Source organism: Aplidium turbinatum, chromosome 8, assembly GCF_918807975.1.
Source record: "Aplidium turbinatum chromosome 8, kaAplTurb1.1, whole genome shotgun sequence".
NCBI lineage: Eukaryota > Metazoa > Chordata > Ascidiacea > Aplousobranchia > Polyclinidae > Aplidium > Aplidium turbinatum.
In genome coordinates this window covers 22,168,919-22,185,092 of record NC_137479.1, presented here as the reverse complement: position 1 = coordinate 22,185,092, position 16,174 = coordinate 22,168,919, and the positions used below count along the sequence as shown (strand labels likewise).

General features: G+C 37.7%; 1 protein-coding gene and 2 non-coding genes across 3 annotated transcripts; all 3 read left to right on the top strand.

Moving 5' to 3' along the window:
- The first annotated feature begins 5,177 nt into the window (after nucleotides 1-5,177).
- LOC145775266 (cytochrome c-like) lies at nucleotides 5,178-7,883 on the top strand. The gene is made up of 4 exons (XM_082586522.1): nucleotides 5,178-5,364; nucleotides 5,774-5,854; nucleotides 6,629-6,691; nucleotides 7,095-7,883. Exons 1-4 carry the CDS (start codon nucleotides 5,262-5,264, stop codon nucleotides 7,178-7,180), a joined length of 333 nt encoding a protein of 110 aa, XP_082442648.1. The 5' UTR covers nucleotides 5,178-5,261; the 3' UTR covers nucleotides 7,181-7,883.
- A 6,156-nt stretch (nucleotides 7,884-14,039) lies between these two features.
- On the top strand, nucleotides 14,040-14,112 carry Trnav-aac (transfer RNA valine (anticodon AAC)). Its single transcript has one exon. It is a non-coding gene; the product is annotated as a tRNA-Val (tRNA).
- A 1,239-nt stretch (nucleotides 14,113-15,351) lies between these two features.
- Nucleotides 15,352-15,454, top strand: LOC145776478 (U6 spliceosomal RNA). Its single transcript, XR_014290265.1, has one exon. It is a non-coding gene; the product is annotated as a U6 spliceosomal RNA (small nuclear RNA).
- The last annotated feature ends 720 nt before the right edge of the window (nucleotides 15,455-16,174 follow it).

Genomic DNA, 16,174 nt, shown 5'->3' with positions numbered 1-16,174 from the left:
AGTTAAGGGAAAACTTTGGCTTAGAAAACCTTATACTTTATTTCGGTAATTTCACGGTGTAGCTTCCATATGGAAGAAATCGCACCTGGATGTGCTGTACCAAAATAAACTTGATTAATTGATTTATTTTTATCATCACAATTTGCGTTTTAGTTTGCAAAGCGCTTTGCATACTGCCACACAATGTGATTGCTTTTCACTCTTTGATTAATAGTTCAAGTGTTCACAGAGATAAAATGATTCAAGAGCAAAATTCTTCATTGTAGCCTAGTGCATTTAAATATTTAAACTTAAGTGAAAGTAGGCCTATGTTAGGCTATTGTTATAGCCTATAGACCTACCGTACCCAAAAAGTATTAATATGGTCGACTATATATTTCCTATGTGGTTTCTCAGAAGGATGTTGAGGATATCTTGGACTGAAAAGAAGAGTAGCCTAATGACGAAGTTATGAAATTGGCAAAAGCAGAAAGGAGATTGATAACAACAGTTAGAAGGCGCCAGATGCAATTTGTAAGTTAAATCATATTTACAGACATAGAGATTTGGAAAAATTGGCACTAATGGAGATGATACAGGGAAAAAGAAGCAGAGGTCGACAAAGATTAACTTATTTAAATAGCTTGAATCAATGGGCCACAAACACAACAGTCAAAACAAACGATTTTATAGGAATGGCAAATGACAAAAAAGTTTGGAAGACCATGATCGCCAACGTCTGTATCAGATCAGGCACATAATTATCATATTTCCTATAATAATCGTCCGCCAATAGCCATCACGCTGGTTCAATACGAAAAGTTGACATATTTTTGTTTAAAAAACGTAACCAAACGGAAAATTTAATGGATTTATTTTGCAACTTTTGCATGACTTGATGTGGTGGTGCAACTCAATGATAGATCTGAGGTGGAATGATGGACGATTGTCTTCCATCCCATCATCCAAATCTTCCATTCCTTTCCATCCTTGACATTTTCCATCTTCCATCCTAAAATGTACCTTCCATTCCATCTTCCATTTCATCTTATCCGATTCCCTGGCCATCGCAGTGGCTCAACAGTTCGAACGTAGGCTATTTGGACCTTTGACCCGCTGTGTATGGACCTGTGGCACGAAGCAGCTAAATCCGTTTTCGGGATTTTGCTGTACTTCGTTACGTACCACAAACCTAAGTTGTTTCTGATAGAACACAAAGGTCGACTTGCCTTCGCTGAGCACCCCAACATCGGGAGCTCCCACTCTCGCATGTAAGGCAACGTCGACCAACGGGTGTGAGGAGACTCCCCTGCAGACCCGTGAACCATTCTGATGATTTCGATCTTAAAGGTGCTTGGAGCAAATTTTCTAGGTAGGCTACAATGAACATAATTCATAATTTGTCAAATGCACATTGTAAACTGTTAAGAGTTTGCAAATACCATTTACGGTTTTTCAATCTCCTTACGCTTTTTTCCTTTCTTTTTTCTTAAATTAACTCTCCTTCTTGTGCAATGTCAGCAATAAATGCTCACCTGATTCACTACTTATTTTATAATATTAAACACCTCACTAACAGTCCACAATAACGTCTAAAATTAATTAAACGTGTTTATTGTTCCTCATTTAATAATGTGCTACCCATAAACCATGGCTCAAGGGAGAACATTTCTGGTAGATCAAGGGTCACCACAGTCGGCGACAAAGTTTCATCTGAGCTTTATGTAATTATAATGAAGTAAAATCTAAAATAGCCTAACTGGACTAAATTCTAGGCTATAGTAGGATAGCTCATTACAATTTCTGAATTTTAGATGGAGATGCTACTTGTAGCATTTCAATTTGTCTAAAACTCTAAACACAAATATGAAAGTGTACTAAAGCACCCCATATTCACACTCCACTCTCTAACTCTCAAAATTAAAAAAAATAACCCAGAACTTTCCAGTAACCAAGATTGAACCAAAGCAACTTATTCAATCTATGAAAAAATGTATGGTATATTGGTATAGAGTGTTATTCGAGTTCGGAAGGGGGTGACTTTTGGATCAAGCATGGCCATGGGTCTTGAAGATCAAGATCATCTCACTAAAATAATTTAAATTTGAAGACCAAGATCGTAATCAATGAAGGTTAAGATCATTTTTCTGATGACGATTTGAAAAAAATTTAGCTTTTATCAATGCGGTTGTAAAAATAAACAAATTTTGTAAGCAGCGCATTTAAAGGTACATTAGTTGGTATTGCTGATTTTTGCTTTAACTTGAGCGCTGGTCTAAATATTGCAGTGATGACCAGACTGTTGCTATTTTATTAGAGTGGCTCTGATTTTAAATCAATCGTTGTTGTAGTTTGACTGGAACCGTAACGTCACACCCAAAAAGAACAAGAGTATACAAAACACTGAAAAATCGACAGCAACTTAACTGTCATGCTTATTATGTTGACAAATAAACCCAAACAAAAAAGAGTAATCAATGGTAAGGGGTGGTAATCGAACCCACGTGATGAAAATGACCACTTTCTAGCCATAAACCTAACCCCTAAAGCCAACAAGCTGAAAGAAAATACATCACTTAATTTGCTTTGTATCATCTTTTTTTCGCTCTTTATCACGTCACGGAAACGTAGCTTATGATTGGTTCGAGGTTTCAATGGCTGTGGCAGAATTTTGTCATGTTAAAGTGGCTACCGAAAATTGGGGTAGGCACTTTATCAAGCAGATTTCTAATAAACCACGAGTCAATCAGAAGCTACGCTGTTCATGACGTCATCAAGGTTGCGTTTGGGAAGAATAAAGGTTAAAAACAGCAAATAAAATTATTTGCGAATTTGCTGGGATTTATTCTTTACATGTAGCCCATGTAAATGTCATAAAGTTAGGCTAGTTAGCAATAGTTTCGATGTACACTGTGCACTCGAGTTCCTAATGACTTTGACATGAATTTTAAATCACATCAACAATTAACATGTCATTTACAGAATGTAGGTGGGGGTGAGGGGGACAGGTTATACCTGGGACTGGTATATAAGTCCCCCCCACCCCCCTTGGTAACTCATGACAAAGACAGGACTCCATTCAATTTTCTCTTTCGCCCTGGGCGTGTGATGTTCTAGTCTTTTCCTATTCGAATATCTCTGTAGTGCATGTGTCGCCATCGTGTGATCAGATTTATTGCGCAACACTCAGCGCGAGCGACCTTGTGAAAAATCAATGACAATGACAAGTACGAGTGAAGTCACTGAATTGAGGACGACTTATTAAGTGACCTTTGATTTGAACAGAGTGTCAATGAAGGCTCTTATTTTAGCTGGTCAGTGGTCACCATCACCAGTCATACCCAACTTTGGACTAACTTGGTTGGTTTTCTTTACAATTGGACGATGGCACCCAACTTTTGCTGTTCAGTTTGATTAACTTCATAAATTGATAATCTAGACTCTAGACAGTTTTTCAGGCTAAGGTGCATCAGTTGTTTCTTTACTTATCTTCAGCATGCTACTTTTTTAATTTAAGCTTCAACAAAGTGGTAGGCTATCATATGTTTCGTATATGTTACCTATAAACTGTAGGCTAAAAGAGTACTGTAGCCTAGAGCGATTACAACTGTATCCAGTCAAAAGTATTCTGTTATATCATAGACAAATAATAATTGATAGGATTGAATTGCATAATTGAAAACAATGCATAAAATAAAAAGGTAACTACATAAATTCAAACGCTTTTGAAAAAACTTTCTGCCCTCTACTGGAAAATAACTTCATTCATTTAAATAAACAAAACAACAGATACCGTATATATTCGTAAAATGTTAATGATAAATATGACAAATTAATTACAATCTGCATTGACCTACGTACAAACAAACTTTCTTTGAAAAAACTTTCTGCCCTCTACTGGAAAATAACTTCATTCATCTAAATAAACAAAACAACAGATATATATTCGTAAAATGTTAATGATAAATATGACAAATCAATTACAATCTTCATTGACCTACGTACAAACAAACTTTCTTTGAAAAAACTTTCTGCCCTCTACTGGAAAATAACTTCATTCATCTAAATAAACAAAATAACAGATATATATTCGTAAAATGTTAATGATAAATATGACAAATTAATTGGTACAATCTGCATTGACCTATGTACAAACACAACTGAAGAACAAACACAAAAGGTGTCAACATTCTGATATAAACTATGCGGGAGTGTGATCATAAGACAATATATAGTGAGCAATAACAACATTTAGAAAATCAAGGAACAGCACTAAACAGCATAAAACAAATGTAATTTTTTACAAGTTTAACAAGAGGGATGCTGCTCTAGCGAATAATTGCTTGCAATTATTTGCCTTCCAGCAATTATTTGGGTCGACTTTGAATGTTTGTTTATCTTTATCCTGCATTGCGGGAAAGTGGACTTGAGCGCTATGCATCGGTGTACGCCTTCCGACGTACACCTGACCCACGCTGCAGCCGACGGCAATGTCTGTTTCTGGTTGTCTACTCTACTTATGACTGAAATTTGGTACTACCCATTACTCGAAATCGATCACTGGGTAGAGGCAATTATCGTAAAGTTTCTTGCCCAGAGAAACAACAGCAAGTGCGGATGGCTGGAGGCGAACATACAGGCTCTCGACTGCGAGCCCAACGCGCTAACCACTCGGCCACTGCTGCCGACGCGCTAACCACTCGGCCAAATGTAGCAAACTTCGTAAACCACAAGCTTGCCAGATGGTATTTTTTTAATTTTTTGACGTTTTATTCATTGGGTGCCTGTTTTAGAAAATACATTATTTTTAGTTTTAAATATAATTTGATGACGCTTGACATTTGCTGTATCTTGAACACTGGAAGTAGCTGACTCAATGACTGATATAGTCTGTTGCTGCTTTATGTCTGGTGTAGAATTTAGTTTTGTATGGTGCAAATGCTTGAAATCGATTGTATGAATGGTATCTATTCTGTACCTAAGACAAAATATTTTGACAGAGGCTTTAGTACGGTACGGTAACTGTAGTCTCAGATGCTATGACAGTTTAGCATATATTGCAACTGCAGCCGCAAATATATAGTTTTTCAAACTACTTCCTCAGACTAAAATGATACATATTATTGAAAATGTGTTGTGAGCCTATGTGTTATTTGTAGCCATTTATTACATCATAAGTGATACATTTTCTTAGGTATTATGTTTTTTGCCAAACTTTTTCTAGGTTTTTTTAGTTTGTGTTTGTATTAGTGTAGTCTAGGTATTTTGCATTGACCATCATAATGGGGAAAGGTGATGCTGGGAACTATGATAAGGGCAAGGCCATTTTTAAACAAAAATGTGCACAATGCCATACTTATAACAAAGGTGGTGGCAACAAAACTGGTGAGTATTGTCAAAGGTTTGTCATGTTTTTGCTTGACATTTGCTTCATACGCTTTGAAGACTATGCTTTTGTCAGGTCATATTATTGTAAATAGAACTTAAGTATGGATTACGATATAATATACGGATTACGGGTAAATAGAACTTAAGTACATCTAGAAATTAAGTAAACCCTACTTAATTTAAATTATGTTATTTTAGTACTGCTGCTATTATTGAACTGTACCATTCTGTTTCAAAGCTTTATAAAATAGTCACACTTCACGAGTAGCAATTTAGTATTTTCAAGCATTTTTGAAAAAACTGTTCAACAAGAGTAATTCCAAATGTAAGAAGTTATTGTTCAAAGGAGAATCTGAAATCCATCCACTGCTACTTGTGATAATCAGGTATAATATTTACTTTTCAGGACCTAACCTTCATGGCCTTATAGGAAGAAAGACTGGTTCCGTACCAGATTTTGATTACACCGAAATGAATAAAAACAAAGGTATACAGTTCACAGTTCAGTGTATACGCAAGGATTTTATCCTATGGCTCTTAAAATCATAAATTTTGTTTGTATTTGTTAACAAGAGGATTCTTTTTGAAAATGATATGATACTTTTATTTTTTAGTAAATGATAGTTTCATAAAAGCATTAAATTTTTTCAGAATGCAGACTATGCTAAAATTTTGACTCTATTCAATGTTTTTATGTGTCGAAACTTAGAAATAAAGTACTCTTGAATTTGTTTAATGAAAAAGTTGCTAAGTGTTTTTTTTTAAATCCTGCTTTGGAAGTCCTTTTTTATGTTTAATTTATTATTACTAAGTAACTCATTTATTTCTTTAATTTCATTTGTTATTATCAATCCAAATTGAGCTTAATAAGCGGGTACTCCGGGTAGGCCTATCAACTGTAGGGTTAATAATCGTGTACAACAAACAGGTGCTCACTGCTCAGTGCCAAGCAGAGTGACTTGTAAACATCAAATGCAGTTACTAGTTTCTAAAACCTTTTACAGGTTGTTTCACCTTGTTTACCTGCATTGTATTTGAATATGAATCTTCAGGTAAAATGACAAACAAGGATGAAAGATCTTGTAAAAAGCTTTAGAGATTAGTAACTGCATTTCATATCATATGTATTGTATTGTATGATACATAATATATGAACTTTAACTTCATCGTCCAAAGCCCCACGAAATTTTAATCTATGGTCAAATTCTGTTGGTAAGTAGATAACTGTGAAGGTTATCACATGATGATTTATTTGTACCAGGTATTACATGGGGTGCAGATACTTTGGACGTATATTTAACCAATCCTAAGAAGTATATCCCAGGTAAGTTTCTCTCAGTTTTTTGCAACTTTTCAAGAATCTTGCGTGTGTAGTGTAGCCTAATAGAACTTTTCCGTATGACTGTTGTACTTTTAGGATGCAAAGTCGGAACAATACTAATCCCTTTCTGCATAACTTCAGATTTCACAGGTTAAAGCAGCAAAGCGATTGCAGTCTCGAATTTCCTTATTAGACTTATCTAAACACTACAGTATAATGTTGTATTTAGTTGCGTGATGGATATGCACATTTAGCCTAGTCAAAACCGCGTAATATAAGGCTGATGGCTGACAAACACCCTTTTTTCAGGCAGTAAAATCCGCCATTGTTTCATGACGGATTTAAAAATAACCGATTTTGTAGTCTGGGTTTAAATACGCCTACATCTTAAACTATGTTTTTACAGGAACGAAAATGATTTTTGCTGGAATTAAGAAGAAAACTGAACGAGCTGACTTAATAGCTTTTCTTTTAAAGGCAACCAAGGAATAAAAACTTTGGTTGCTTTTAACATTGCTTGCGACTTTCTGTACTCCCTCTAATGTTTAGTCAATATTTTAACTGCTATTAGTATTAATATACCAATGCTGTTGTGGTGTCTACATTACACTGGGTAACGAAATTTTTCCATTGTGACGTCACACGTTGCGTCACTTCTAACCATCTTGCAGCAAATTCTAAAAGTCGATGTTGAGAGTTGGATGGAACAACAGCAGTTCTGAAGTGACTTTAAGATTTAGCGGACTGTTAGATTAATTAGATGACCGAGATATAGTTTGCGCGAAGTTTATCGGTGCATCAGTAATTGGTAATTATTATCAGCGGATTACACTTCGTATGTAGAACAAAAATGTTGCTTAATCAGCAGATTTTCTTAATCGGTTGATAATCGTCTGTTGGTGCAATCAACCCTTAAGCTCATTGCACACTTAACTATTTTTGCAGAATTTAATTTTATTTCGAAACAAGTCGTAAGCTTAATAAACTTGTAGCCATTCAACCCATTGGTGATAAGCTAAGATCTATGTATTAACCACACACAGTTCGTCGCACTTGGAAAAATTTGTCAACCAGAGTGTACCTTGAAAACTAGTGAGTCTGAGCGATTTCGTGTGCTATTTATGTGTGTTTTTATTTAAAGTGTAGAAGTGCAAGTACTGCATGTAATATTTTAATAAAGTTTCGTACTGTTTCATTGAAGTGTCGTACCTTGCATCTAACCACCGACTCAAAGCTGACTTGTCACTGAATCTTAAAGGTTTTAAAACGAAACATCTGAAGTGCACTAAACTGATTGGTTGGTTTTGAATCTTAATCCTTGTACTGAAAAAGCCTTGATAGGTTATTTTTGCTAAAATCGAAACTCAATCTATTATTCCAGGTAGTTTCGCATACTTGAAGAGGCTTTGGACGCAGAGCTGGTTACCAAGACTGACATTGAAATTTTCCAATTGTTATTAAAGTGTTGTTGCCAGAAAACTACTCCACTCACTACGTGCCGCTGAAAGAGCAGTCCTGAGATGTGTTGATTAAGCGCACACCTCGAGAGCCGAACCAGCGCCTTGTAATCTTGAGTCGAGTGCTTAACGACTAAGCTAACGGTGGGGACAATTTGCTAAACAGTAAGCCAAGAGTACTGGTCACAGCGGTAAACCATATATCTCAGTGGGAAAGTTGTAGAATAAAATTCCCAAATCCTTCGTCTGTATGCGATGACCAAAAAGAAACACTCTGCTGAAAAAGTCTCACGAATTGTATTTCAAGAAAACACAGCAACGCGGCTGTTAAAAAGAGAGCGCACCGCCGCACCAACCAAAAATGGTCACCACAAATAGATTTCCAGATAAATAACGGAAATTTCGTGTAGTTATTACCCAAAGCAGAACTGTTTAATATCTGACCAACTTTCACAGCGACAGTCTACAAAATCAAAAATTGATTGCGGTATTTCAAATGCACGTAACCCGTCTCTATGACGTAACCGTTCATATGCATTGTTAAGCAATTCCACAGCTGTTAAAAAGGAATGATGCAATACCTTATCATTCAAGATGATGCAATAGTTCACAGGTGTTACAAAAGAATGATGAAATCTCTGCTCATTTTTTAGGAATATTCCATGACGTAAGACGCCAGGTTAAGTAGACTTTAACGGTTTTATGCGACGTTTGATTTGGGGAGCCATGGTTCGTAACAAGTACACTTATTTGCCGTGACAAAAATAAACGAAAAACATCCAATCTACAGTTGCATTTAAATGTTGATTAGCCCTTTACCCCGCTTTTCCCTAGAGTGAAAAGTTGTCAAAAATACTTTTCCTTGAGAAATATTTAGAGCTCCTGGAATCTTGTTACCGTATAGTAGACTATCCTTCCATGTTTAGCCGCACGATGCTTTCACCATGGTCTTTGCGTTCTTTTTAAGATTGCTAGTCACTCTCTCCCTCTTAACATCCATGTAGCGTTTTGATAAAAAAATCTTGCAAGTAGCCTGCTACTTCCGAGTTTCATAAACTGATGATGCAGGCGGTTACGGACATTGGCAGAATGAAGTTTCCGCTTAACTGTGAACAGAGATGGGCGTGATCTTGAAGATTACAAGTAATCTTGAAGATCAAGATCGTGATCTTGATCTACAAGATCACTTTGTTTTTGGTGATCTTGATCTAAGATCACTTTTTTTTGTGTGATCTTGATCTTGAAAAACAATAAGATCAAGATCACTTTAAAATTGAAGTTTACTTACTAGATAGAGGAATTTTTTTAGAACTCGTACTGTATAAAGTGCGGTAACTACTAACATTAAGCCACTGTTAATATAATATGTGTCCAACAAAAGACGATTAAAAGTCACCATCTAATCTGGTCAGCGTTGCCATTTCAAAATTGAAAAAGTTTTCTGTGTTGGTCATAATAAAGAAGTCAACTTCCGTGTAGGCTACTTTATGTTGACGTAGCCTATAATAAAAAATGATTTAACTTTGTTCACAAGTTCCATGTGTGAATTTTAAAGAAATGTTTGCTTTCTTTGACTCAATTTTACATGTTTCAAAAGTGTAGAATGGCGCTGTTAAAAAATCTGGACTCTAGCCGACTTTGGTCATGTGAAGTGGTTTATTGCAGCAAATCAACCAGACCAAGACTTGTTTAAGGTCTGAGTATGGAGTGGTTTGTCTGACCGCAAACCTCTGAACTCCACCTACACAAAAAGTGATCTTGATCTTCAAGATCACATAGTTTGGTGATGTTGAACTTCAAGATCACCTATTCTTGGTGATCTTCAAGATCACCAATACCGTAGCCTACTGGTGATCTTGCCCATCTCTGACTGTGAATCAAAAGCCTACATCCGCCAAGTGCCTCTGCATGGAAAGCAGTTATTAAAATGCGTTGCCCAAGAGTCAACCAGCTGCTTGATCATAAAGCTTTTTCGAGCACAAATCGGCGCTTTAGAAATAAAGATGAGATTTGGTCACGTGTTCTTAAAACAAGTAAAGTCAGATTTTTCCATGCAACAGAATGGAATGTTTGTGTTCTCAGAATGTTGTTCGATCACATAGTAGAATCTTTTTGTAGTGGTCTACAGCAAGGGTGTGCAACCTTTATTACAGAAGGGCCGGATATAAATAACTAGGTGAAACTGCGGGCCGCACGTTTATTTAAAATATGATTTCTAGTAATTGCAGGCTCAAAAAAGTAGTTTTTTTGTTATTCATGTTATTCTTACCGCATTATTAGGGGTTATCTTCTGAAGAAATTTAGTTTAATGGAAGTGCTCGCAATTCGAAGTCCATTTTCCAAGTGTTCGTCTGTCAGAATTAACCGATCGATAGGGAGATTTTCATGACGCCATTTTCAATTCAATTTATTTTTTGCTGCTGGCGCAAACACGTACAAAACGGAAAAGTAAACATACGAATTTGACACCAACAAAAGGGAAAGGTGACAAAACCCAAAAGTTTCTACATCGATAAAACAGTGTTACCACCAGTAGCGTAGCCAGGAATTTTGAATGGGGGGGGTTTGACCACCCAACGGCGGGGGGTCTGGGGGGGCCTCCCCAGAAAATTTTGAAAAATTACTTTGAATTTGGTGCATTCTGAGAGCATTTTCAACAAAAATGTGGGTACGAATATTCCTGTAAAATGGTGCTGTCCGGTAGCATAGCAAAAGGATAAGATCATGTTTTCTTCGGCATTTTTCGGAAAAAAAGCAAAGTTTCTGTGTTTTCTTGTTGCTAATTCCTGGCTGAGATGTTTGAATGTTTGGTATTGGCAAAACTCGCTCTTTTAATGCAATTTTGTTTAAAACTAGGCAATTTTTTTTTAGACTGAAAGCATCATTCTCAATATCGTGACGTCACACACGTGCCAAAAGGGGGGGGGGGTTGTGACCCCCAAAACCCCCCCTTGGCTACGCCACTGGTTACCACTATCTTAAAATTGCACAGCCACCAAACCTAGAAGCGAAATTAAAGAAAAAACTTTATTTTTTTGGGAAAATAGTCCTACAATTACAATTAACACTTACAAGTGCAAGGGCGATTAATTAACACTAAGAAAAAAATCCAAAAGGTGACAAGTTTCCTGAACTTTTGCATTTTGTGAGTCATCAAAAGCATTTAAAAAAAAGGTGATGCTAAATAAGGCTAAGCAGTGGTGCCGAAGTTAGTTGAGGATTGGGGGGATAAATCAAAATTTTGTCAAATTTTAGACGATTTTGAACATTGGGGGGGATGCATAGGCATAGGCTACTTTTATACACAATTTTAGTGCTACCTAGGCTACTTAGTATTAAGTTTATTAAACAATCACCAGATCTAAGTAAATTAGCTGCGAACAGCATAATACAGATAAGAAATCATGGAGATAAAAGTGCTACCAGTGCTCTTGTGAATGACTGCTGCATTGCTGCAAGATTAAGAAACAAGCAAAGAAAAACTGGTACCTCCACCGGGATTCGAACCTATGACCTTTCAATGAATACTTAGTTTTTTCCCCAAAAAAAACGGAAGTTATACTTTTCTTCTTGCCCTCTCCTTCACTAGAATCACTACACTTAGTGCACTATAGGACAAAGTTACTAGTCAGCATAGGCGTAGCCAGGGGGGGGGGGGGGCGAAAGGGGCCATGGCCCATTCCCAGCCAGCAAGCCTATATGGGCCCCACATGGGGACCCATATGGGCTGATGTACGGGCCCCATGTGAGATGCCCATATGGGGCCCATACACATTGTGTCCGCGGGCATCACATTGCCCCCATATAGGCTGCCCATATTCATTTATGGGTTGCTCACACTCAACCCACAAATCTAATATGGGCTGCCCATATGTAACCCATAAATCTAATACAGGCTGCCCATATGTATATCAGGTATATAACTGCAGACAGATGCCAAAGTGCCAAACTGCAAGCAGTGAACTTCGCGCAATGCATAGCAAGGTGCCCCCAGTAAAGTGCTCAATCGGCGAAAGCCAAGAGCGTCAACTGCAGACAGTGCACACGATGATGAACTGTTTTCTTTTGATCAACAACGCACGAGTAGGTATATAGCTCCATGTGACATTTTCCTATTTGTGGTACGTAAGCACAAAAAATAGTACTACTGCTAACCTTGCCAAAGTGCTCCAACTGCAAGCAGTGAGCTTTGCGCAATGCATAGCAAAGTGCCTCCAGTAATTTTGCTTGTTCAATTTCATTTTGTGTTTGTTTAAAAGATCAACAAAAGTCGTTTGAGGCAACTAAAAAATCTCAAAGTCTAGACAAATGCTGATCGAGGTGTATATCATATTAGTATGGGTTGCCCACAAACCTTTGAATCACTGTGTGGGTAGCTCATGGTCTGCCCATAAAAAATGTGGGCAGTCCATGGTCTGCCCATGAAAAATGTGGGTAGCCCATGGTCTGCCCATAAAAAATGTGGGCAGCCCATGGTCTGCCCATAAAAAATGTGGGCAGCCCATGGCCTGCCCATGAAAAATGTGGGTAGCCCATGATCTGCCTATAAAAAATGTGGGCTGCCCATGTTTTGCCCATAAAAAATGTGGGCAGCCCATGGTCTGCCCATAAACAAAGTGGGCAGCCCATGGTCTGCCCATAAACAAAGTGGGAAGCCCATCAATATTTCATGCTTAGCCCATGATCAATAATTTTATGTGGCTAAATTTCTTAAAATGCATTTATATGATCACGCATTTGAAGATTGGAAGTTTTATATTCCACCTTGTCATTTAGCAACACATTCTGCAAGAAAGCCCATATTGGGCGCATATGGCAAAAACAAAAAAACCCACATAAAACCCACATGCCCACAAGCCCATTAAAATAGTATATGGGGCCCATATGGGCTTGCTGGCTGGGTTGGCCCCCCAAATTTTCAAAGTTTGGATTCCAAAGTTGAACCCTTTGTTGAAAATATAATATAATTTGTATATATAAATTTATATCGTTTTCCAAGACATCTGGCTATTAACACCCCCCAGGACTTGTTTTAGACACACAGAAAGACACCAATAAATTTTGCAAATCGTAAATTGCGCAAAGTTTACGCGACTTACGCTTTTTTTAACTAATCTGTTGAAGCAATTTCAGAATCGCTTACTCTGTTGGGTTTTTGTGTAGCTGAGTGCCTGAGTTTCTTGTGTTCTCTAATTTTAGCCGCAATTTTTGCCTGTTCGTGTGTAACAGCTAACTTTTAATAAGTTAATAGCTGTTTATCTGCTAATAAATTTTATACAAATATTACCCTGAAAGTGTTTCCAGAAAGCGCTATAATCCATTATTTGAGTATAATTTTGCAAAAAATTTCCGGGGGGCATGCCCCCGGACCCCCCTAGGATACGCGTGCCCACTTTGTCGTTCTCTTCAATTCATCAAATATTCGGCCCCCCCCCCCAATTTTTTTTTTCTGGCTACGCCACTGCTAGTCTGGAAACTGAAAACAATCGAAGCTAGAGAAGAACATCTGCAAATTTATGACAAAAACAACTTTCAAACACATTACTTTTAGAAGAAAAAAATTTTTTTTTCACTTTTAGAAGAAAAATTGTTCGCACAAACCAGTCAAAAACAGTTCAAAAACCAGTCAAGAACAGAAAAATTTTTTCTTCACTTTTAGAAGAAAAATTGTTCGCACAAACCAGTCAAAAACAGTTCCGGTTCTTGTTTTGACAACTACATTTTACTCTGATTGTTTGTTAATATATGGCGCTGTTAAAACAAAATAAATTGACTTGACTTGTGGTTGTAGTGTAGCCTACAGTGCCGTTGCCGTAGCCTACTATTCTCTTAACTCTCCATCGCCAAGGAGGGTTTACCTTCAAAACGGTTTAAAAGCTGGTGAGTGATTAAGCGTTTCCGTAGTGTAGTGGTTATCACGTTCGCCTAACACGCGAAAGGTCCCCGGTTCGAGCCCGGGCGGAAACAAATTCTTTTCTTGTCAAAAAAGGCTTTTATATTTTTATCATCATCAATCAATCATTTTATTTTTCGTCATTAACGCGTCCGGGACGAAAAAGATACTAACTACAAAAATCGATATAAACCTACCAGCACGTTGACAAACGGGAAAAGGTGGCAAAACCTTGAAAGGTTTATCAATTTCTACGTGTCATTCAAGGGCGCGGGAAGTAGGGGTGCTCAAGGGGCTGCAGCCCCCCCTAAAGAAAATTCAGCCCCCCCTGGAATTTTTAATAATTGCTTCAGCCCCCCCTAGAAAATTCTGACAATTTAAGGTAGGCCTACATAACATAATTTCAGAAATTTTTTCGAACACTAATTGCTACGATGAATCGAGTTCCTGTTACGTGTCGCGCTCATCATTTGCAATAAAGAGTCGTCAATCACAGGGAGCTATAGCCTACCTCTCAGTGGCGGTGCTAGCCACCTTCCCTACTAACACGGCGGTACATCGTCTATTGGACATCATTCTGCAATATTTACATTTCATGCGTAGGCTACTTCTGAACATTACAATAATACAGGGGTCACCAACCTTTTTTGCATGCGGGCCACTTTGGCACTAAGGAGAGCTGTGGCGGGCCGCACTAATAAAATGTTAGGTAGGTTGACTCTTATGCTAAAAAAGAACGTATTTCGTACCCAGTATCCAGCGTTACATGTTGTTCATATTTATGTTAGAATACCGCAGCAACAAAATTAATCGAACAACGTTGCCAGGCCAAGCTCCTTTTACAACACTTTTGACTTTTTTTAACAATGCCTAATAAACGAGGCCACTTGTTTTGCGCACTTATAGCGAGGCGAGCGGTTTCATCAGAATATTCATCGCCAAGCAAGAGTGGTGTTGTCACTTTGCTTCACAAAAGATATCTTGCAATTAACAATTTTAGTAAACAAGGAAATGTTTGACACATTGCAATACAGGCAACAATAGTGACCTACAAACATATCAGTGAAAAATAGGCTCCAATAACAGGGAAAAAGAAACCAGGCACCATGAAACAAATGCTTGTAGAAATCACGGAAAAAATCGTAATTCTATCGTAATTCATGAACAGTCTTCCCTTTAAAAAAGCAATGAGTTGGTTTTTCATCCTTTTTGTGAGAGTCTATAAAACCGTCTTTCTTTTATTATAGACAACTGTCACTTGCGATGCTTATCAGCGTGGCAAGAATTTGTTGATTAATAACATTTTGCAGAACTTGCTTCGGCAGTAGATATACTAAAATTGGAACGATACAGAGAAAATTAGCATGGCCCCTGCGCAAGGATAACACGCGAAATCATGAAGCGTTCTATATTTCTTTAAAAAAAGAAAAAAACAAAACATTTTGCAGTACTAAGCTAAATATTTTCATAATAGGCTACAATCAGAAAAAGTCTTTAAATTTATATATAATATTTTGCCAATTTATTATAAATTGAGTTGGCACACCGACCTATTTTGCCAACAAAAACTTGCATAAAGAGAACACTGATCGTGAAACACAATAACGGTGAAGCGCACACTAGTGTTTACATGACATTTGCAAACTTAAAATAAGCAACCCTATGCTCGACATTTTCGAAATTCGAGAACAGACGTTTTAATCAACCACTGGGACAGTGTGGCTGGACATCGTATTGGAATAGCTTTAAGCAATCCCCACCTAGAACTATAATCTGCTTGGTCGGTCGGTGGAATCGTATGCAAAGCGAAAATATGCTTCCCGGAAAGTATTTTTTGCCTTCGTGCTCTTTAACTCCTCAAGAAAAGTATTTTTGGTTATACTTGTACGCTGATACCTTCCGCGGGCCGCAGCGATACAGCGTGGCGGGCCGCATGCGGCCCGCGGGCCGCCATTTGGTGACCCCTGCAATAATACATGATATTGCTTTGTCAAGTCTGACCGACATGACAGAAGATACCGTAGTGCAGCGTTTCTTAACCTTTTCTGACTTTAGCACCCCTGTAAACAGGCCTGACCAGTCTAGCACCCCCTAACTATCATTGACATAAGACTACTACAGTACCGACCAAAAGTT